Raw genomic sequence first — 23,689 nt, 5'->3', positions numbered from 1 at the left:
TGAGGAACAACAGTCAGCATTGGCCACAGGAAGCCAATAGGCTGTACAGGAGTGAGGCAAAATAGTGGTGCCATGACAGGGACAATAGCCCAGTAGACACAGACCTCTCAAAACTGCAGGACCCTAGAAAACCAGGCTCATCCTTTCCGATTAAGAAAGACCCGAGGACACTGGCACTTTGTGCTCAAGTAGGTGTCGGGGACTCAAGAGCGTATGTGCAGGCCTCGCTGGCTACAGCCAGTGAGTGCACTAATGAACGGACAAGAAGCCACACCAGCACACAGAATATGCAGGAGGAAAAAAAACCAGATGTTTTTTGCAAAGTCCAAAGTAATGTCGCAGTTCCGGCGGAAATGCCAATGCTGGAGGGGCTTCGCTGAAAGAGGCGTGGGGCCCTGGCATTCAAACCTCCCTCTTTTCCTGGGCTCAACTTCCACTAGCTTGGGTTATTTCTAGAGCTGAGCTTGGGGAAGTGAGCAAGGGGTTGGGGGGGGCAGGGCCGAAGATGAAAGGATTCCTGGAGCAGGCAGGCTATCCTGCCCGTGCGGTGGCCCCCTGGGGAGCGGCTGCTGAGCTCCCAGGCCCAGGTGATCGCTCAGGTCCGGTGGACGTCTGCTCTGAGCACCAGGAAATTCTAGGGAGAGACAGACACCATGAGCTCAAGTGCACCCTTGCTGCTGGGTTGCGATTTAAGAAGGCGACCTGGCTGAGAAACTGTGTCAACACACAAGGTCTCAGAGAGTGACAGATGAAGACACTCCACGTCACCTCTGGCCTCCACATGCATTCGCATGCGCACACACACATGTTCACATGCACATATACGTGCATCCACACACATTCACACACACAATGTGCAAGCCACATATACACATACACATATTTAAAAAAGAAAACTTGGCGGGGGGGGGGGGGGCTGGCTAGGACGGGGGCAGAGTAAGGCCATTCTGTTTGAGAAAGGCAGGAGGCAGTGGGACCCTAGGGTGTCAGCGGAGGGTCTGTGTGACTGCAGTGACAGCCGGAGACCCTGTCAGCAGCTTTCCTGGTAGGGGTTCTCTCGGCCACCTTGGGGGCCTCCCTTGTCATCCCTGCCCTGCAGCAGCTCAAAAGACCCGGTTCCAACTAAGGCTGAAAAATTACTCTCTACCCAGAGTGTCCTTCCCTCTGTTTCTAAGTGAAGAAATTAAATTTTGCTGGGGCGGGGGTGTCTTTTTTTTTTTTTTTTTGGATGACCTTGATAAAGTTCAGGAACAGAGATGCTGGGAGGGTGGGGACAGAATCCTCTGCTCTGTCGCCTGTTTCCCAGTCCCCCTGGACTAGGCCTTAGAGAGAGGAACTTGGTGACGCAGGACTTTCTCCTTATGGCCCTGTGTCAGAAAAGCAAGCTGTCAACAGAGGCGGGAACTCAGGGCCAGGTCAGGGCTTCCCTGCGGGGTTATGGGTTTTGGGGGGTGTTTAGGGATGAAGGGTCCAGGGCCTTGGGGTGCAGACACTGAGGAAGAAAAGTGGCTGACATGTACAGCATAGAGGAAGGCTGGTCCCACGGCTGGGAAGCTGGGTGGTGGCTGCTGGGCTTGAGGAGTTACTGAAAGTGACCAAGAATGCCAGTAATATGGGGAGAAGATGCCTGGGGAGGAAGGCCGGGATTGCTGGTGTGCAGGGGTGGGGGACAGAACAAGAAAGGGAGACTGGAACAGTTGAGGGAAAGGCCCCAGAAGCCCAGGGGCCTGGAAACTCAGAGGAAGGTACGCAAACCTCAGGGTGTCACATGCCTGCAGGATAGGCTGGGGAGAACTCTGTAAATGTACCAGGATGATGCTGGTACATCAGCAGCACACACCATGCTTTAGGTGACAGTTTCCTGTGAAAGACTACACGTCCCAGCTTCCCTTGAGGACTCCAGAAGTAATTTCCATCCCTATAAGAGGCTGCATCCTCTCTCCTCCTGTGGGCATTTGGCCATCCGCACATGTGGGTGACAAAGACGCCCCCATCTGTGCATGAACACGGTCCCACCTCAGGTCAGACCAAGCCTCTCTTTCTTCTGCCCTCTCTCTCTACAGCAGCTTTTAAAAAATAATCTGATATTAGGCACTTAGACACATTCACCTAAAAAGAACTGTGTGTCTACTTGGTGAGCCCACGTTTACAGAAACAAGCGACAATGGCATAAAAGCGAGGAGCCTGTCTCAGACCGTGAACTTCACTTAATGCCCAGGTTTCCTAAGCACCAGCTCTCCTTGTGTGCTAGGACGTTGGGAGGACAGGAAGGGCTCCGTGCAGGGTGTGGCTTGGCAGCGGTGGGCAGCTATTCTCATGGGACATTTGGTGACCAGAGACCTTGGGGACTTACCTGGTAGGACTGAAACATGATGTTGTTGAGCTTGACCTCTGCGGGCAAAGGGAGAGGAAAACCTCTCCGCAGCCTCTCTGTGGCGTGAGACAAGAGAGGGGAATGAAGCAGGGGCGGGCACGGGTTTGCATGCCGGGAAGGAAGGTTGACCTGGTGTCTGTGCCCGGCCCTCTTGTCCTCCCTTGGCCCCCAAGCCCACATGCAGGACCTCCGTGGTCCTCTCCCCAGTGACTTCCCTCCTGAGGGTCCACACCTTAGTGAAACCAGGGGCAGCATAGACAGAGCATGGACCTGGGATTGGGGAGGGGGAGTTTGCGCACAGAGCTGCTCTATGCTGCAGATGAAGCTGTGGATGGGCAGTAGCTGGGGTGAAAAACCCTTGGACCCCATAAACAGAGATGGAACTGAGGTCTGGTGCAAGGGATAGTTTAGTAACCTGGGGTGGCTTGGGTCAGACCCGAGGAATTTGTCATAGACCCATCTTTCCCATGGAGATGAACTTGGGTAGGTTAGTCTCGGGGCTGCTGGTGTGAACCCCGGCTGGGGATAGATTAGTTTTACACCACCCTGAAAAAGTCACTCAGTAATCCACCACCACCACCACCACCTCACACCTCATAAGGGAATGGAGCAGAGGAGGAGCCCAGGGCATGTGAGTTCCTTTTGTCCTCCCAACTTTTGGGTCAGATGTCATTTGGGGTCATTTGAGGGGCCCATCCTCTGCCCTCTAACCTGGGCCAGGAATCAGGACCCGCAGACAAGCAACCCCACCGTTCTGACCAGGACTGAAAACCAGTGGTTTCTCCAAAGCTTCTTACCGTTGATCTTGGGTACCACCAACGTGGGCATGAGGTAGTTTATGACAGCCTGCAGTAACTCCACCTTCGGATGGGAAAGGTGGGGTGGGGCTAGGTCATCAGGGCAACTGCCCTTCAGAGCCACCTCCTCTCCCTGCCCCCCCCCCCCAGGCTCTCCACAGCCTCCCAGCCTGGAGAAGCACCCAGAGCAGGAGCAAGTGACAGGAGACACCAGGAAAGGGGCTATGAAAGGCAGCTTTTCAGGACTCTTCCACCGTGGCCAACAAAAGCCTTGCAAAGGAGCAAGACATGGGGCATGCCTGGGATTCAGAGGCTGAGGCAGGAGGATCATGAGTTTGAGATCAACACAGACTCCCGAGACCCTGAGCCCTGACTCAAAACAAACAACCAAGCCAGGCACGGTGCCTTTAATCCCAGCATTCAGGAGCCACAGGCAGATGGAAGGTGGACCTCTATGAACCTGATCTACATAGTAAGTTCCAGGCCAAGTTACAAAGGTAAAACCTTGTCTCAAAATCCAAAAAGCAAAGGAGGAGGAGGAGAAGGAAGGGAGGGAGGGAGGGAGGGAGGAAGCAAGGAAGGAAGGAAGGAAGGCAGGCCTTTATTTCAAATGTGTGTTTTTGGGGCAGGAACGGGCCTCATGCATCCTTACTATGAGGGGTTGGGTTCGGAGAAAGCAATAACATGGGATGGAAGCAAAACCTGAGAAGCAGGAGTCTTTCCACAAGACAACTGAACACAAACAATGAACTAACTGAACTACTGCGTCCAACAGCAGGGGGACTCACTTGGGGGACACGGCGCTACTCTGATACCAAGAAGTAGCAGGGAGTCATTAAACAGGATAGTGTAGAAATGCAACCACCAGCACAGGGCTGGGCCAAGGTGTGAGGCAGGAGAAGGAGGCTCTCAGAACCAAGGAATTCTGAATTTTAATTAAAGACGCATACTGAAAAGCCAGGAAGGCTATATTCTAAATCACGAAGCGAATGCTAGGAATACAAATAAGTTTCACTGCTTGGGTTTGCAAAAGTGCAGGTTTCCGGGTGCTTAGTGCTGCATATGTGTTGTTTTGAGGATACTGTAATTAATTAATTAATTAATTACCCGAACCCACATCAGGATGCCTGCCTTGAGCAGTGACATTGAACCCCATATTTAGGGTTGTCACCGAGAGGGGCACACTAACTTCTTTTTCTTGAAGGTTTTCTAATTTACTGAGTTAAGGCTGAGTGTTTCCGTCCTCACTGGTTACTCTCCTAATAAGAATATGAGAGATGTGTCGTAAATGCGGATGCTTTTGTTTCTGGAGTCATCGCGCTTGCTTCCCAGGCTGTGCTCCCGGGGGCACCTCGGTTCTGTGCCCTCTGAGCTCTGCATCATTTTCTGCAGGAGCAGAAGTTAGTTTAAAGCCGGAGTCAGCCTGGGCAGGGGAAGCTGGAGGAGCCCCTGGAGGGGAGGGGCAGGCTGGCCTTCTGTTTGCTATGATCCCAGATGGATTCTTAGCAGACTTGGAGATTGCAGGCAGGCTGGGACCATGTGATTCTGGAGCTGGGGGCTCCAAGGCCCTCAGTGGGGAAGGCAGGCGCTCTGCAAGGCAGCGGGAAGCAGGGCTCCGCCCGGGCTCCAGGGGCCTCAGCCTCAGTGGAGGTACACTGTGTGAGGTGCCACACTGATGGGACTGTGGGCAGGCCTGAGGGAGGAGGGACAGCCCAGTGGCCAGACCTCTTCTAGGTCATTCAGTCACTCAGCCACAACCCAGATGCCACCACGATGCCTTCCCACAAACATCTGCTCCCATCCGTTCCGTCTAAGCCCCCTCCAAATCCCTCCTCCAGCCCACCCTCCTTCCTCTGCTCCTAGCCTCACCCCCCCCCCCGGGGGGGCATACTTTTGTGTCCTGAGGCTGTTCCCCTTGTCCAACCACAGGGCCCTAAGAGTGGCATAAACCACAGCTCCCTGTTCCCTGACAGGTTCCCCGAGACTGCTTCCTGTCCTGGAACTCCACCTTCTCTCCTCCATTTTAGCTAGCGGGCCCTGGGTGATCCAGTCCCAGCCTGCTTCACTGACCACATCTCCGGTCCTCTGCTAACTGTATACCAGCCACCCTAGTTTCTTACATTCCCCACACATGCCAAGATGCTCCTGTCACAGGGCTGCTGGCTCATTCATACTCACAGCCAAATATCACCTCCTCAGGGTGGCCTTCCCTGATCTCACTCACCTGCCTCTTTCTTTGAGACATGGTCTCTCTATGTAGCCCTGGCTGGCCTAGAACTTACTACGTAGACTAGGCTGGTCTCAAATTCACAGAGATACGCCTGCCTCTGCTTCTCAAGGGCTGGGGTTAACGAACTCATCTTGATCTCATGGTCTAATATCTAGGAATGGGGGTGGAGGGTAGGGGAGTGGGGCTCAGTAAAGTAATTAATTTGTCCCTTCAACAAACACCCAGGCCGTTCTTTTGTGTGCATTTTTTGTCCCAATGGAATTCCAGCACACGAGCTCAGGTGAGGAACAAGTGAGTTCCCAGGGAGACGTGACTGGCCTGGGGCTGCACAGTTTATGTGGGGCAGGGACTCCGGCTCAGCTCGCCTGCCCACAGGGCAAGCTTTGTAAGGCTGAGCCAGGGGCTTCCTCAGCAGGGCCCCGACTCACCTTAAAAGAGCCGAAGTCAGAGCGCTTCAGTTCCAGCATCAGCCTGCAGGGAGGGGAGATGAGGTCATCTGATGGCCTGAGTGGCCCAGGACCCACCCATGGACACCACCCAGGCTTCGGACCCAGTGTGCTTTCCCAGCATGCCCCAGGCTCTCCCTTGGGGGGGGGGGACTCACATCCCCAGAATGGTTAGTGTTGCTGACCAAACCCTAAGCTCCAAGCACAGTCCACCTCCCCTGCTCAATGCTGAAAAACATGCTGCCCGGTGGGAGCTGGTCCCAAGGCTTCTAGAATAGCAAGTGAGTGTCTCTCTCTTGCCGCATAGGATGCTTGCTGCCTGTGGGGAAAGCCTACAGGGAATGAAGCCAAGCCCCAGGGGACAGCAAACCTAGAGGCAGAGTGACTCAGGGTCCCAAGGACATCACTGGGGCACCTGGCTCTACTCAGCCTGGAAGCTTCAGGCCTGTCAGTTAAGCTGAACCCGCAGCCTGCTCACTAAAGCCAGGCCGTTTCGAGTAAACTGGACATGCGGTCACTTATGTATGAGCCTGGGTGAGTCACTTGTCCCTGAGCATCAGTCTGGTTTCTTGTTTGGCTTGGCAGTGCTGGGAGGAAGACCCAGGGCCCCATACATGCCCGGCCAACACTCTACCACCAAGTCATATTCCCGGTCCTTTTCAGCTTTGTTTGGAGACAGGGTCTCACTAAGTTGCCAGGCAGGCACCCGAGTATCCAAGTGGCCACCACGCCTGGCTTTGAGCAAATGGGCAGTGTGCGCACTGCACACCGTCTGAGGCTTGGTCAGGAGGACCAAGGGCAGGGCTGGGTGCTGAGTGTGCGGGGAGGCCACTACTTTCCTATGGACCCAGGCACGGACGGGCACCCACCTCCTCCTGTCCCCACAGGCTTACTTTTCTAGTTTCACCTCTCCAACAAGTCTGTCTCCTTCAGCGTCCACCTCCATAGACGCATTAGTGTTCTGCAAAGCAAGCGACCCAGGTAACTGGCCTGACCCCTGGCAGCAGAGGGCCAGCAGAGTGGCCATACCCCTGGGTCATAGCCACAGCGCCCAGGAAGCAGGGAGAATGGACTGTCAGCCTGGGATGAGGAGGAGGCACGGGCTGGAAGTCCTGGCTGGCCTGTGATCACATTGGCCACCCACCGCTTCACTCAGAAGCTACTAAGGAAGAGAAGGCCCACCTCAGCTCGCGGTCTACCTATGGTAACCCGGAATCAGAACCCATTTCAGCTCCCAAGTGAGCTTAAGCTTGAAGACGGGCAGATCGGCCACAGGTCTCTAGCGCCCCCTGCTGGGAGGCTGTAGACCTCCTGTAGGTACGCCACAGGCCTCTAGCGTCCTCTGCTAGGGGAGATGCTGGACACACACAGGGGCCACAACCGTTTGTTTGTATAGCGACAGGGTGAGCCAGCTAATGAACACAAATCAGCAATGGAATGAAAACTTGAACAAATTAAGGGCTACGCAAATGCACAGATGAAGGAATACTCAGAAGATACGCGTGGCTGAGTAAGTGATGGATGAAGGACCCACTGAACAAAGGCTTAAGCAAAGGAATCCGTGAATAATTGAGTAAGTGATGGGTGTAGGGGCCGGAAAAGGTACAGCATATTTCACGTAAGAATGAGTAATCGACTTAATTAAAAACTGGACAAATAGGTGAATGGATGGATGAAAACCACACGCATGCATAACTGAGTCACCAAAGACAGGCTGCTGGGAACTGTTTTATGCCATGAAGGAATGAATGGCTGAATGAAGAAAAGGACAGCCACACATAAATAAGCAAACACACAGAGGACAGCTGGTGATAGGTGCCTGTGGGAGTGTGAGCAGGTGAGTCGCTGTCTCTGGGCCCAGGCTGTAGAGTCCACAGTATTTGGGCTTGGATCTGGGTCCCCACCCAGCTTACCATGTGAAGCTGGAAAAGAGGGACCAGGGAGGAGTTTTGGAGCACCACAAAGGCCTGGGTCTCCAGGGCAGGGTCGAGCGAGAGGCCTGAGGGCTGTATGGTCAGGCGTGGAGGCTCGGAGGCGGTGATCAGTAGCTGCACCTCTGTGCTGGGGAACTTCATGGCCACCTGCAGTGCCCGGTACCAGTGACAAGCGACAGAGAGGTCCCTTTTTATCGAAAGTTCCTGAGACCCATGCAAGCTGTCCATCCCCACCCCCCACCCCCAGGCAATCCAGCCGAGGTAAGAGCAGCGACCACAAGGCCGATGTTCAAGACAGACCTCCTGGACACTTCTGCCAGCCACACCTCCTCAGCCACCATCTCCTGGCCGAAATTTCTAGACACTATTGTAAATGAAATGCTTGTGCTCCTTTTCTGCAGTTCACATTATAGCCTAGAGATGGGCCTCTATGGAAGCCAGGATGAATGAGGTCATGAGTGCAGGGCTCTGAGCAGAGGGCTCTTCTCCTCAGAAGAAGGAAGAGCAGCGCTCCCCTCTCCCTCCCCTCGGAGTGGTGGCTGGCAGACTGTCCTTCCAGAACCCCAATCTTGCTCTTCCACCCCACAGAACTCTGAGGAATCGATTTCTGGCTTAAGCCATTCAGCCTGCAAAAGGAACCTGCCTGTCCACTGTCTACAGTAATCTCATCTACACAATGGTGTCACCGGCACAGGCTGCATGCTTGGTTTGTTCATTTAACTGCCTTGTGCACCTGGATGGAGAATTCCTGTCTTCACAGCACTGAGAGAGGCAGGAAGCAGAGGAGCATGAAGGAATCAGGGAGGGGAGGGGCAGGGGGTAGGGGTGGGCAGAGGAGACAGAGGTGGGGAGACAGCAGGCAGGCAGTCTGTTCTGTTGGTCCCCAGCTCGGCAGAGATTTGAAGGATGGGTGAGCCCTGCGCCCGGCCTAACCCTCAGGGCATTGATGGGACACCTGGACTATCCCTGGGCTGGGCTACGCTGGGTCATCTCCACTCTCTCTTGCTGTCTGTAGGCCTGAAGGGGGCTCTCATCCTATCAAGATGGTCCAGTCCACCCTGGCACGCTAGTGAGCTGAGTGAGGAGACAAGGCCTTCTTCCTACCTTGGGCAGGAAGGTCCCAAGGAACTCAGTGTTCAGTCGGAACTTGGAATCCTTTGGCAACTGCAGCGAGGAGGGGAAAGGATATTGAGAGACTGTTAAAGCTGAGAAGAACAGGTCGTGCCAGGCCAGGGGCGAGACACTGAGTATCAATCAGTGCACACTGGGACCACTGTGGCAATACCCCCTGGTGCGACAACTTGGTTAGTCATTGGCTAGGAAGGGTGGGCATGGCCAGTGGCTGCCATCTGCTGCCAAACCAATCCCAGGATGCCCTGCTTCATTCAGCCTGCCTCCATGCTTCCCGTCATGCTGTGAGTAAGCAGCGTGGCCCCCCGGGGGGTCTGTGTTTGCTTCTACAGTGGGTAGTGGGCATTCTGCATGTCTTCCTGTACAGAGAGGACAACCTGATGGTTTTGAGGCGTGCTGTAAGAGGGACCCAGGATGTAGGTGGCCAGGCTGGGATGGCTATACCTCCCAGGCTGTAGAGAAGGGGGTTACTTCATCATGTACAGATGGGGAAACTGAGGCCCAGAGTGAGTTCAGCCATGAACACGTGGTAAGAGCCAATGATGCTGAGTCAGGGGTGGGAATAACATGTTGATGGGGGTGTGACTGCTATGCACTGAGCCCTGCCTGGGCTCCTGGCCACTCACACTGCTGTTTCAGTTAATACTTACAATGGACTCTGGGGAGGACACTGGTGTCGGTGACTTACAGGTGAGTCTGAGGCACAAGGATACATAAGTGACCTAGAGTCCCTCAGCTGAAAAGGAGTGGGACCAGTACTTGAACCCAGGGCTCCTTGCCTCCTGACCCTCACAGCACACTGAACTCCACCCCTGTGAACAAAGCCTCCCACCTCGGTCTGCTGGACTCGGAGTCCAATTCTGTGCTCAGTTAGCCACACTTACCATTTGGTCCCTCAGGGTTATTTTCAAGGTTCCAGACTCTTGATATGCAAGTCCTGCGCTGTTAAAGAAGTAGTCGGAGATGCTCAGGTGCACCATGTGGTCATTGTTTGGGGAAAAACTCATTGCTGGTGGAGTAATAGGAAGTGAGCTGCGGCTTCCCCGCCAGAAAAACTCGCCCTGGGTGGAAAGAGCAGAGCAGGTCTGTCTGTGTGTCCTAAGATTGCAGGTGAGCATCTCTAGTCCAGTAAAAGCTGGGAGAGAACCAGCTGGGCATGAGCAGGAACTGCTGATGGCAATGTGGGGCACCTGGGGGCACTTTTGAGAAGGTCACAGGGCTGAGAAGTAGCAGAGGCATCCAGCCAACACCTCCTTCTCCCATGTACCATTCCATCTCCCTCTTGCCACTCAGCTCAGTAGCCATCAAAAGAACAGTGGCCTGCAGGTTGCCTTCTTTGTCCCATTAGCAGAATCAGGAAGGCTGAAGTGTGTGTATTTGGTCAGTGTTACATGCTACTGGAAGGACACACGTTCCTTATGTCTCTAAAAAGTGATTTGACAACGTGCAGTGAAAGCAGATTGTTTATTTAGAAAGAAAATTAATGTTGAGCTCAGGAAAGAAAATTATAGATACATATGGTAGAATACCACTTATGTAAAATTTAAAGAGCACAGAAAGTCTAAAAACGTGCACCAAAAGACAAACATCATAGTCAGTGCGGTGGCTGGTGTGGGCAGGAGGGCAGTGGGGACATCCCTGAACCTTTGGTGTCATACAGGCAGGTGGGCCCTGTGCCACTGGGTGCCAGCCCAGCCCTGAGCTCTGAACCATTGACCCATGCTGTCCTTTAAAGTTAATATCCACGTTGCCCACACTGTGGAAGGTCATATAGTTCCTTTTTTCTCTTTTCTTTTCCTTTTGACTCCCTCCCTCCCTCCCTCCCTTCTTTCTGAGACAGGGTCTCTACGTAGCCCTGGCTGGCCTGCAACTTGCTGTGTAGACCAGGCTGAACTCACAAAGATCCTCCTGCCTCTGCCTCTGCTACCTGAGTGCTGGGATGGAAGGCGTGCATCACCACACCCAGCTGGTCAGGCAGCGGACACTAACGTCAATACACATCCTTCAGGGAGAAATACAAGCAGGACAGCACCATCCCCCATGCAAAACAGGTTATGTTTGCATATGTGTATATTACATATGTGTATGTATGTATGCCATAGGTATGTGCATGCATGTGTACTATGTATGTGTGTGCATACATGTGCACATATGCATGTACCCAGATGTATGCACGTGTGTGTGTGCACGAATGTGTGTCCATGTGTATGTGTGTGCACTGCTTGTGTGTATGTGGGTGTTTGAGCATTCAGTTTTGTCCAGCACCTCTAGAGAGTAGTCATGAATGGACAGAGAGCTGTCAGGGTGGTCCCTGTGGACGCAACTGCCTGCTCTTACCTCTGCCCCAAGTTCCTTGTTTTTCTGTCCTCTGTCTGCCCCTGGTTAACCTTCTATCACCTCTCCCGGGGTCCCAGCCCATAAACATCCCCGAGTTCATCCTTGGGGAGAACGAGAGACCCAGGCTGCCTACTCACACTTACCCGTCAGATGAATAACTTGTTATTTTAGTAACCGGCATGCCACACAGTGGACAAAATGGACCTGGTTCAGTACCAGCTGCAGCTCTGGTTAGCTGCATGGGACACCTGAAAAAAGTCCAACTGTCCCAGGTGGGTGGGGCCTTGTTCTGGCTGTTCACTGAAGCACAGAGCCACCAGCGAAAGGCCACAGGAGACATTGTGTGTGTGTGTGTGTGTGTGTGTGTGTGTGTGTGTGTGTGTGTGTGTGTTTGCATCTGTGCTGTGTGGATCTGTTTCTATGCCTCTGTGTGTGCTGTTGCTCTCTCTCCTCTCTCTCTCTCTCCCCCTCTCCCTTCCTCTCTCCCTCTCTCTCCCTCCCTCCCCTCGCCCCATTGCTCTCTCTTTATATGTTGTACTGCTGTAGAGAAGGATTGGAGGGTCTACATTAGTCTTGATGGTGCTTATTTCTGGATGGTATGATTTAGGTCAGTAGTTCTCAACCTGTGAGTCGTGACCCCCACGGGGGTCACATATCAGATATCCTGCATATCAGATATAAACATTATGATTCATAACAGTAGCAAATTTACAGTTATGAAGGAGCAATGAAATAATTTTATGGCTGGGGCTCAGTCACCACCTGAGGAACTGTATTAAAGGGTCACAGCATTAGGAAGGTTGAGAACCATGGGTTTAGGCAACGTTGCTCCTTTTCTCCCCTCTGTTGCCTTGCCAACCCTTCCTTCATTCGTTCCTTCCTTCCTGAGCACCTACCCTACACCAAACATATTTCCAGGTGCTGTACATACAATAGTGAACAAAGCAGTCCCTGCCCCCTCTCTCACCATAGCATGTGCGTGTGTGCGTGCGTGCGTGTGTGTGTGTGTGTGTGTGTGTGTGTGTGTGTGTGTGTGTGATTAGTTCTGCTGAGACAAAGGCAGCGTTGGGGTACAGTGGTGGGGGCTATTTCAGCAAGAGTGGCTGGGGAAAGCATCCCCAGGAAGACTTCCCTGGAAGGCCTGTTTGACCAAGAACTGGAAGGCAGCAGGGAGAGCGGTGTGGAGATCTGCTGCAGAGCACCCCGGGCAGAGGAAAGAGCTGGTGCAAAGGCCCTGGGCACGGGGCAGGCACAGAGAGTTTCTGGATTATTGGAGGCAGCCAGCATGGCTGGAGCCGGGGATGCAGGTGTGTGTGGAGGGGGTAAAGCAGCTGGGAAGAGTCAGTTTCCAAGGTTACCGGGCACACATTCGAGCAGGTACTCATCTCTGTGGAAGCCTCACCTTTAGCTGCCCCTCCAGGAACTCAGCCGTGGTTGTCAGAGCCATCAGACTGTAGTCAATCCTGGTCACCTCATCCACTCTAGCTATCACTAGACACAGAGAAAATGGGTTGTGAGCTGATTCCAGCGGCAGAAACCCGCACAGCTGCAAGGGGAACTGTGGCCTTTTCCCATGACCCCTGCAGGGGCTCCCTGAGATTTCCATAAAAGAAGTGAAATCTGGTGATGGAGATTGGGTTGGAGCACCTAGTGAGCCAATGCCAGGATCTGGGTTCAGTCTCAAGACTCATGCACACATGTACACACAGACACAGACACACACACACACACACACACACACACACACAGACACACACACACACACACACAAACACACACACAGACACACACACACACACACATGTACAGATAGCAATGGCTCAGTGAGGGGACAACATGCTCGTTACCCTGTCATGTGGGAGGCAGAGGCAGGAGTTTGAAGCCACCCAGATTGCTGAGAGTTTGAGGCTAGCCTGGATGAGAGAGAGAGAGAGAGAGAGAGAGAGAGAGAGAGAGAGAGAGAGAGAGAGAGAGAGAGAGAGAAGGCTGTTCTTTGGTCCTGCACCAGAGCATGCACTGTGGACCAGCGGTACTGCAGTCCACAAGGGGGCAGTCCTATCTGAGGTTTTTAAGATCCCAACTTCCGGTAGATATGATTAAGACACATCATATAAATGTATGAAATTGCCAAAGAATAACGTTTTATCTCCACACTGGGATCTGGATTCTTCTAGATGGCTCTGGGACTTCAAACAAGTGTCTGCTCCTCTCTGAGTCTTGGTTCCTCCAGGAGTGAAGCGAGGGGGCCAGGGCAGGAGGATGCCCGCCAGCAGCAGCTGCTGCTTATTACCATTCGCTGTGTATAGAGATATCGTTTCTTTTGCAGGGCGTGGGAACTGAAGTCTAGAGAGAAGTGGGCAGTCTCTCATCTCAGGTTGTGTGTGTCGCTGGCCTCAGAGAGCCAGGATGCAGGGGTGCTGGGGTGTTGGGGTGCCAAGGTGCAGGGGTACTGGGGTGCCAGGGTGTGGGGTACTGGAGTGCTGGCGTACCAGGGTGTTTGCCTGCTGCCTGACTGGAGTTGCCTTCCATTTCACTTCCGGCTGCACAGGGAACTGGCCCAATGCCAGCTGTGGGACTGCAGCCCACCGTGCCCCTGGCCACCAGGCTCAGGCCTGCTCCACCCACTCTGCCTCCCTTCCAGCCGCTGACATCCCCTCCCATCCTCAGCCCACTCCTAGCCCTCACGTGGAAGAGTCTGGATATAAGGCTGCAGCTTGGAGGACACAGAGTTGGTCACGATCTTGCAGATCTAGGGGCAACCAAAGAAATGCCAGTGAGCTTCAGAAGTGGAAAGTGCCCTCCACAAGTGAGAGTCCAGGCACACCGTCTCCATCTTTTTTCCTGTGGCTATGGCAAAATACCCGAGACCAAGTAATTTACAGAGAACACAGGTTTATTTAGCTCATGGTTCCTTCAAGTCCACAATCAGGGGGAGTGTCTGCTAAGAGGCTTCAGATTGTAACACGGTAGAGGGTAGAACTTGGCAAGATAGAGGCATGTGCTAGCTTAGGTCCCCCTACCTCTTCCTATAAAGCCACCAAAGCCACCGTGGGGGCTCATTTAACCCTTATTGCTGCCCACAGGCTGCACCTCTAAACACTATTAACAGATTAATTTGGGGATTAAGTGTCCAGCACATGAACTCTGTGCAGACAAATCCAAACCACAGCATACACACGTTCTCTCCCTTTAGTGTCTTCTTAAAAATCATGCAGCTAATTAAGCGTCCTTTTTGCCTTTGGCCACAGGAACCTCAGACACAGTTAACTGCAAAAGACTATATTGCCTATATATCTGCACCTTGTGTCTTTCCTGAACGTAAAACTTCCCCGATGGGTGTTCGTGTGAGCTGTGCTGGAGTGCTGTGGTCACTGTGGTTTTCTTGTTCTCTTGACCTGTTTCTTGTTGTCTCAGATCCTTCATGGAATGGAGCGGCGAACAAGTACAAGATGGCTCGTGGTCAGCCTTCCCTTCTCTGGGCTTTGGATAGCGTGGCAACCTCTAGGCTCGGGTGTGTGTAGGTGCCCTCACCTTAGCCTTGTGGCCGGAGATGCCATTTCTGGCAGCTTCCCCACACCATGGCTCCCAAGGGAAGAAGACACACTGGCCTGAGAACTGGCTGACCTTGTTGCTGAGGAAGTCTCTCCATTTCTCTAGATCTCCCCTGCCACCACCCCCTTCCTCCAGCATGGAACAGATCAATTGCAGCAGCCTGGATAACTGAATCTCTGCCTTGGGCAAAACTTCTGTTACCTACAATCAACCACAGTCCAAAACTATTAAATGGAAAATTCTAGAAATAAGAAATTCTCAAGTTTTAAATTGAGTGTCATTTTGAAGAGAGGATGAACTCTCACCCCACCCCACCTAAGACCCCATGACTCCTTTGCCCTTTGTATCCAAGCCGTCTATACTACCAGCCTGTCAGTTACTTAGTAACCACCCGGGTCATCAGACTGATCTCCGTGTTTGTGCTCAGGCAGCTGAACTAGACTTGATAAGGACTCCAAGGTCAGGCATGCTGCTGCTGGAACTCTGACAATGATATCCTATCAAATCCGTGCCACGGTATATGTTCATTTAAGATGTGTTTCATCCTTGGGCAAGGACAGGGCCGAAGATTTGGCCCTAAAGTCAAGAAAAGGCTGTAACGGGGTGACACTCATTCTATGGGCTGGGTCCCCAACTGGATAAGAGCAAACCTTCAAGAAAAAGAAGTTGGTGTGCACCGCTCAGGATGGAGGAGGATTTGGGAAGGAAGAAGGGCAAAGGGAAGGGGTAGAGATGCTGCCCCTGGAATGTGCTTCTGTCACAGCGGGCCCTGAAGCCCCAAGAGGAACTGGGCCACCCTTTTCAGAGGCTCCTATACCACCGCTGTCACTGGCCCAGGCTGGGAGGGGGAGCAGGGACGGCGGCCAAACACTCCAGCTGCCCCTCAGGCACTGTGTGCTCCCACTGTTTTTTTATCCATCAGCCAATGGGGTGGGGGGGCTCCAAACGAGCAAATCTCCTGGAGACCGAGCCTCCCATGGCCTCAGCTCCCTTCTTGGTCCCAGCCCACTCCAGCCTGCTCAGGCCTTACTTACAGCCTGAGGCACCTGACTCCTTACTGTTTCAAGGCTGCTGCCAAGCAGGATAGCCTGCTGGGGATGACCTTCAGGGACCCAATGCCAGAGTGCGTGCGCGCGCGCGCGCGCACACACACACACACACACACACACACACACACACACACACAGAGTTCTTGGCATTATGCTAAGCCATGTCTGCCCTCAGCATGGGGGATACCCCGCCATCTGCACCCTCGACATCACCCTGCTCCACACTCCACAGGGGTCCTTCCTAGTGGCAGCAAGAAATCTTGTAGGTGCAGCATCTTCCTCCTCAGTGTTGTGTGTTCTAGGGCAGCACCAGGTAGAGGAGGGAAAGGGAGGGAGGGGAGGGCAGGGGAGGGGAGAGGAGGGGGGGCAGCCAGGGGAAGACAACAGAGGCTGGCTGTTTCTCTGTGAAGGAACTGGGGTAGGGTAAAGAGAAGCTTTGGCAGTTATAGGAAGGCTTGCTGGGGAGGACGCCACCCTTCCCTGCACATCTGTGGGACTCTCGGTAAAGCACCCAGCTGGGCCCTGGACTTAAACGCTCTGTGGATGCTGAGGGCTTGAGATGAAGGCCAAGGTGCCCAGCAAGGCTAAGCTGTCTCTCTGAGGCCTCAGCTCTGCCACCAACTGATGCCCGCCTACCTTTTCATAAATGGTGTTTCTCAGGGAAGCCTCGATTTTCTTGTGGAACAGCTGGATCAGCCACCTAGGGAGGACATGTGGGGACATACAAGGGACTTTGAGGTGTGCCTGGGGACCCTGGCAGCTTGCCCTGGGTCATGTAGCCTTCATTAGACATTTTTTTTCCCCATTGGCAGCAACCTGTTTACGGGACTATTTTCTTACCAGCTATAGACACCCGCCCCATCCCATGCCCACCTCCCCACGGCCCTCCTCTCTGTAAACCAGCCGCATTGGCTTGCCTTGTTCCCTGGTACCCTCTGCTTCCTCTCACCACAGTTAGCGCATGTGGTACCCCCTGTCCAAAACACCCCACCACCAACTTCCACCCACTCACTCTTTTCATCTCAGTTCAAATGTCATTTCCTCCTGCCCCCAGCCTGGGCCAGGTCCTCCAGTTCTAGGTATCCGGGGCACTCTGTACCTTTTCTAAGTCTAGGTTCTTATCGCCCTACGTGAGCCCTTCTGATGTAAAAACACCACTAAGGTTCCCCGCCCCCACTCCCCCAGCCACCATGGGCCTAGTGCATTATGAGTACAGGCTGGGCTGCCTGAGGGCCTAGGGTCAGACAGCCTGCCTTGACTACTCCATGGTGGTCACGAGACCTCTTTTAGTTCCCTGGGCAGATGGCGTGAGAGCAGGAATATGCTGAGCAGTGTTGACTGCACAGCAAGGTTCTGGTTGATGAGGTACTTGCGAGGTTTCATCAATGCCTGGCATCCTCTGGTGCAGAGTCAGTCTTACAGGTGAGGGGGGGTAGGAATGTGGACGCCCATCAATACCGAGCTGTGCCTTGAGACAGTCAGTGTCTGCTCCCTGCTCCCACTCCCACCCCCGGGCCCTGCCCTTTTCACACCCAGGACTCTGTAAGGGTCTGAGTGGAGGCGCGTCTACAGCTATGCTTTCTGAGGAAGGGCGTTTGCCCAGGAGACCTACCCCAGCATGCTGCCCGAGACTTGGAGATGGATGCTGTCGATGTGACTTTCGCAGGCGGAGCAGTTGACAGTGATATGGCCTGAGGAGCTCTTGCCCAGCTTCAGGTCGGTGGAGAAGGATACGCCTTGGATGCTCAGGCCAAACTTGCCTCTGGCTTTGCTGAAAAGGAGATGGAGAGAAGCGGCCTGGAGCAAACCCTTCCCTCCTCACACTTCCCCCATCAGCAGGGGACCTCAGGCTCCCCGTTGGCCCCACTCCAGGGATGGGGGCGCATCAGAGAGAAAAGGCAGCTGTGCGAAGCTCCCAACCCTGGAGGTCGGGGTTCTAACCCCATATCCCAACCTGTTTTCACCTGGTACTCTGCCTCCTCCACCCCCCCACCCTTGCTGTGTGGCTTTGTGAATGTCTCTTAACCTCTCTGAGCTTCTTTCTTCACCCAGACCTTGTACTAGGACCTGAACATGGGGGTGTACATCTCAGTTTTGTCTCTAAAAATATAAGTGTTTGGTGTCGTGACTTTAAGCAATTACTGACCCAGTAATTGATTAATGGACTTAATTAATCACTGCCCCTGTAGGAATGAAGTGAATTTATGGAAGACAGGGGACAGGAATGTGCATGATCAGCTCCGCCTTTTGTACTTTTTCTATCACTAAGACTACGCTCTGGGTGACACACAGGACCCCAGAGAAAGAGCCACACCTCTCAGCTGGGCCTAGCTGAGACACAGGTACAGGCAATGCATCATGGTTACTGTTTCAAGCCGCTGAGATCGGGATGTTTGTTACACACAGCAACAGTAGCTGGCTAATACAGGAAGAAACCAAAAGTCCCACCTCGCTTTCCCTCCTGAGCCACACACACTGACTCAGCCTTGCCGCACCCTGTACTGAGATGTGAACCAACTCAGCTATTCATGCAGGGTAGAGTGTTTTTAAGTGACTCCCCCTCCTCCCCACAGGGACCCTGTGGGGACACATGCCTATAGACAAAGCAGAAGTGGACATTCCCAACATCCTGGCTCTGGTGCCTGCAAATGCCACCAGTCCACCCAGCGATCCTTGCGCATGAGACTCACAGGAAGTTCTTCTTTGATGTCCATCTTCCACTGATCTTGATGTTGGCATCCTTGATGGACAGCCGGAGGCCCTCACTGGGCAGCAGACGGATCTGGGGATTAGGAATATGAAATCCTTCCACAACCATGCTGTGGAGGAAAAGGTCCCAGTCAGCATCCTGGGCCAGGAGGGCTTCGTGAGGCCCTTCACCCACATGCCACCCTGGTGTGTCAATCGGCCTCTCTGTGTCTTAGGCTCCTTGGGTTCACCATGGACAGGCAGTCTCCATCTTGTAGGGTGAGTGACTGTCAACAAAGACGGAAGACCGCTGAGCCTTGAGCGCCGGCTCTGTATAGGGTGGAATGTGTCCACCTGTCCTCACTGTTGGAATGTGAAATCTGTTGCTGTGACAATAGTAGGTACTTCAGATGTCTGCTGAATGGACTGGGCATAAAACACTTGGGGGTTTTCTGCCCAGCAGCCTCATCCCCTTTCTTGGGACAGCAGACCTGCAAATGTACTTTGGGGAGCCCGTCTCACCCAGTCCATGCTAGGATCCCGTCTGTCTTTCTTGGGGGGCGGGACTTAAGCTTAGCCCATTGGTTTTTTTTTTCTACTCCTCTGGCATAGTGGTTGGTTCGGGGCATGGACATTATTTAAACTGGGTCAATCAGAGTGCACCTCAGGCCAGGGGGTGGTGGCACACGCCTGTAATCCCAGCACTTGGGAGGCAGAGGCAGGCGGATCTCTGTGGGTTCGAGGCCAGCCTGGGCTACCGAGTGAGTTCCAGGAAAGGTGCAAAGCTACACAGAGAAACCCTGTCTCGAAAAACCAAAATAAATAAATAAATAAATAAATAAATAAATAAATAAATAAATAAATAAATAACAGAGTGCACCTCAGAGCTCTGGTTTGTGGTGCAAGGAGAAGGCTTCTTCCTGGACAGACAGCCGAGGGGACTGTGCTCTTAGAATTACCTGGTAGCTCTCTTGTCTCTGGAAGATTGAAAGGGCCTGACACTGAGAGGTGGCAAGAGAGACCAATGGTCCAGTGACACACGAGCCCAGCTCAAGCGTGTCAAAGCTGGACCACCCAGTCATGTGAGGCAATGCTTTCGGGCACAGGCTGTTTTTCTGTCCCTGAAATACATGTGTGTAGCCCAGGGTTTTGGGTTTCAAGATGTCTCCTTGCTATATGGCCTTAAATAGAAGCTCTCCTGCCTCAGCATTCCCGATGCTGGGATGACAGGTGCACCCACACACCCCTTAAAGATGGTCTTTGTAGTAGGGTGCTGGAAAGACAGTTTTGGCGGCTTCCTCCATGCTTAGCTTGAGGTGCGGTATCCCCTCAGACTGGTGTGCATGCTGCCTGTGGAGTGTTGAGGTCAGTGAGCTGAGAACTTGGTGGCCACAGGACTCAGGCCCCCACAACCCATGTCTGGAGGACTAAGCCTCCGCAAGCCTCACTTGTAGAAATCGTAGTAACCTTTTCCCAGCGGCTTCATCTTAAAGACTCCAGTGAGATCAGGAATTCTGATGGCTTCTAGCTCCTTCTGCAGCACGACCACACCCTCCTGGCATGCTGGAGGACAGAGCAGAGACAAGCTCAGAGCTCAGCTCCGGAGCAGGGCTGGAGGTTCCCCGTGGCTCCCAACCCTTGGGCCTGACCTCAGCAATGGCAGTGGGATGGGCAGGGTGGCTCACCCATTCCTCCCACACCGTGTGCCACTCTGATATCACTGAGGCAAAGACAGGAAGGTGACCATGTCCCAACACTGCGCTGGAAACCCTGGAACAGTCATTCATGGGTGGTGCTCCATTCTTCTTTTGATTTTTTTGTTTAAACCATTTGAACTACAAATACCGTCTTTAAGGGAACTGTAGGTGCACCTGTCATCCCAGCATTGGGAATGCTGAGGCAGGAGAGCTTCTATTTAAGGCCATATAGCAAGACCCCATCTCTAAAAACCAAAGCCACTGCTTGGGGATGGCTCAGTAGCTAAAGTCACTGCCACACAGGATAAGGACCAGAGCTCAGGTCCCCAGGACCCACATAAACGCTGGATGGTGTGGTAACTTGTCTGTAATGCCAGTGCCTAAGAGGTGGGGACAAGGGTCCCAGAGCAAGCTGGCTGCCTAGAACAGTTCTATCAGTGAGCTCTGGATTGAAGATTTGCCTCAAAATGTAAAATGGAGAGTGATCAAGAAAGTCGACACACAATGTCATCTTCTGGCATCCATATGACACATGGGCACCCTCACTCACACACAACCATGTATGTCCCCCCTTCACACGTGAACATGAAGAATCTCCACCCACCCACACACATAGTGCATGGTTCCTCAGGGACCACACCTGAGGTTTCCCCTGGCTCCGAGAGGTACCTACACATGTGTGTTCATCCCCATGATCATGTACACACACACACCCCTTCCAAAACAAAAACCTTACCAGCTTGTAGGTTATACAGAAATATACAGCAAGCCACACTGAGCCTATGGGCTATAGTTTGTGAATCCTGGTCAGCTATATCACTCCCAAACGTCCAGCCAAGCATCTTTCTCCACACCTTACTCTGGGCTGTAATCACACTGACACCCACCCCATCCCTCCAGACAATCTCCACAGGGCCTTTGGACGTGCAGCTTCTGCTATTCATCCACAGCCACCTGTTCAACTCCTAACTTCCTGCAGGAAGCTCCCCGACACAGACAGCACTATCTTCGCAGTCTTAAATGTCTCATATGAAGCAACCATCTTTCTTTGTAATTAGGCATCTATTCACCATGACTCTGATTGATGTCACTCTCCTTTGCTAAATGAAAGTCCCCAGAAGTTGGCTGCAATGTCAGTTTTTATGTATTAATGTGTCTCCGGTATTTACCGTGGTGCCTGGCACTTACTATTTGTTGGGTAAATAAATGAATGCCCCAAAGGCAGGAATTCTGCCACCAGTGACGCTGTGGCTAACAGCGTCAAGGATCCAATTAACAGGCAAACATGTCGCCGGAGGGGAGAGGAGGGAGGCAGAGAGGTGAGCTGAACAGGCTTCCGGTTTCCCAGGAACCAACTGGGAGGTAGTCATACATAACCAGCAATAGCCACAACAAAATGCACGGAATCTTCCTGCCCATCAGGCACCGCTTGCTGCAAAGCTGAGCAATGCTGGGAAGAGGAGCCTTGCACTCCCTTCCACCCCCCACAAGAGGAAACAGGCTGGGCAAGGCCAGTGCTTTGCTCAGAGTCAGGGAACGCAAGCCTCTTGTTCCCTGAGCTCAGGTCCCAGGGTCAGCCTTTGGGTGTGAGGCATGGGGAAGAAGGCACATATATGAATAGGCTTGCCGCACTTCCAGAAACTCACTCCAGTTGCCACATGGGACACCAGCAGAAGAGAAAAGTGAAGCAGCTGTAGCACATGAGGACTTCTGGCTGAGCCTCTGCTCCCCCAAAACTGTCAAACATGCACTCATGTGAGGACATGTACACACACACACACACACACACACACACACACACACACACACACACACACACCAGCTCTGGGTTTAAACACAACCTTCAAAGCTCAATGGGTGAATCTGTCTGCATCCCTGTGATTCCGAAACGCCCTGCCTAGGCTGGAACATGAGTTCTGGAGTAGGACAGCAGATCCCCTGGGGCCTGTGCACACAGGTTTTGAGGACCTGTCTCAGCCTGGTCTGGTTTGAGTTGGGACCTTCCTGAGTTCTGCAGTTCCTCTCTCTGTCACCGGGGGGCAGCACCAATAAGTTCCGTGGAGGGCCTCAGCGAGGACCTGAGCTCAAAGGCAGGTGCGGACTTCCCTGAGCCACTGCGCGACTCGCGACTCGGGTGGGCTCACCTGCAGGAGTGGACAGGAGTGGTGTGTCCCACCCAGTCCTTCAGTGGAAGAAACGGGACCCGTGGGTCTGTGAGGCGCCTGGCAGCGAAGCAGGTGAGCGGAGTTGTTACCTGCCTGGCCTTGGGGGAGTAGTCTGGGATGGCTTTCTCTGGGTCTGCCAGCTGAGTTTGGACATCTCACTGGAGAGAGCTCCTCTCCCAGCCTGCTCAGCCTCTAGCAAAGGAGGCAAGGCAGACACCAGGCTTTGGGGGAAAAAAGGCCTAGAAATTTGCGCCAAGGGACGGTGTAGAGAGAGGGGACCATGAAGACCTTCAGGGTCCGGGGGGCATTTGGAATCTTTTAGAACCGTGGTCCAGCCCCAGCTCTGCTACTTCCAGCCCTAGGAGTTTGTGCCTTAGTTTCTTCCTTTATAAAACGGAGGGATAGGGGGTCTCCCCAGCAGAGCTATAAGCTTGCCAACCACCAGATTTAAAGGGCTGTACACCCTAAATGCTTAATAAGTGCCTCTGAGGATAAAGGAGAAAGGGAGAGAGGCATCCAATTACCGAAGTCCAGACCCTTCTGGGAGATTGTGGCCACGAAGCCAGGGTTGATGGCCGCAGTCAGGGCTGTGCCCATGATGGCCAGAAGCGCCAGGGTAGACCATTTCCGCACGTTGTCAGGGCCCCAGGCCATGTCCTCCAGGGCAGCCCAAACCTCAAGGCCTCGGAGGGGAACCGGAGACGTACGAAGAAGCCGTCTGTGGAAGGGCAGGGCAGTAGTAGAAAGAGGAAGGAGGAAGGCACCCGTGGGGGCGGGAGGGGGAGGGCAGCTGCGGTTCCCCATCAACGTTGGGGACCAGTCCAGGGGCTGCCCCAGAGGAGCCTGGAGGTCTGTGCGAACATGGGCATGTGCGCATGTGCCGTGCACGTGCGCGCGCACATGCAAGCCTGCACGAGCAAGCCTGTTGAAGCCTGTGGCTCTGGGGTTGATCCCTCTTCCTAAGCACCCCATCCCTTCCCCGAGTCTTCCTCCCCACCTCCTTTAAGGCTTTCTTCGAAGCTGGGTGGTGACCACATTGAGAAACACTGTATCTATTTTCTATTCCTTAGGTAATTTTCTTAGTAAGATGTTTCAGAAAACAGAACCTTTGGAGCTTTCCTCCCAAGCACCGCCCCCCCCACCTCACTCCCTCCCCCAACCTCCGGTCTGGGAGGCCTTAGGGGGATTTTTTTGAAGGCTCTAATTCTGGAGTCTCGTCCTTGATATCTCTGTTACTCTCTAAGGTTGACATTAGACAAGTCTCAGCATCTCTGAGCTTCTCTGAGCCC

General features: G+C 53.3%; 1 protein-coding gene across 1 annotated transcript; it reads right to left on the bottom strand.

Annotated features, from left to right (window-relative positions):
- Positions 1–288: 288 nt before the first annotated feature.
- Positions 289–23,280, bottom strand: Bpi (bactericidal permeability increasing protein). The gene is made up of 15 exons (XM_015999667.3): positions 22,925–23,280; positions 19,987–20,101; positions 18,541–18,669; positions 17,463–17,621; positions 16,487–16,550; positions 13,935–13,998; positions 12,652–12,740; positions 9,797–9,973; positions 8,886–8,945; positions 7,761–7,928; positions 6,741–6,808; positions 5,830–5,872; positions 3,172–3,235; positions 2,354–2,430; positions 289–634 (listed from the first exon to the last, which is right to left on the bottom strand). Exons 1-15 carry the CDS (start codon positions 23,202–23,204, stop codon positions 596–598), a joined length of 1,596 nt encoding a protein of 531 aa, XP_015855153.1. The 5' UTR covers positions 23,205–23,280; the 3' UTR covers positions 289–595.
- Between the last annotated feature and the right edge of the window lie 409 nt (positions 23,281–23,689).

This window comes from Peromyscus maniculatus, chromosome 4, assembly GCF_049852395.1.
Source record: "Peromyscus maniculatus bairdii isolate BWxNUB_F1_BW_parent chromosome 4, HU_Pman_BW_mat_3.1, whole genome shotgun sequence".
NCBI lineage: Eukaryota > Metazoa > Chordata > Mammalia > Rodentia > Cricetidae > Peromyscus > Peromyscus maniculatus.
The sequence above is the reverse complement of the archived record's forward strand: the minus strand, read 5'-3'. Positions and strand labels throughout refer to the sequence as shown.

What these genes read in the sequence shown, in the direction of transcription:
- Bpi (XM_015999667.3), bottom strand. Translation starts at nt 23,204, where the DNA reads ATGGGGAACCGCAGCTGCCCTCCCCCTCCCGCCCCCACGGGTGCCTTC. An exon ending in GTCTCGGGCAGCATGCTGGG is followed by an intron (nt 16,551 to 17,462) that starts GTAGGTCTCCTG and finishes TGTCCTCCCTAG; the next exon opens with GTGGCTGATCCAGCTGTTCC. An exon ending in TTGGGACCTTCCTGCCCAAG is followed by an intron (nt 7,929 to 8,885) that starts GTAGGAAGAAGG and finishes CGGGCACTGCAG; the next exon opens with GTGGCCATGAAGTTCCCCAG.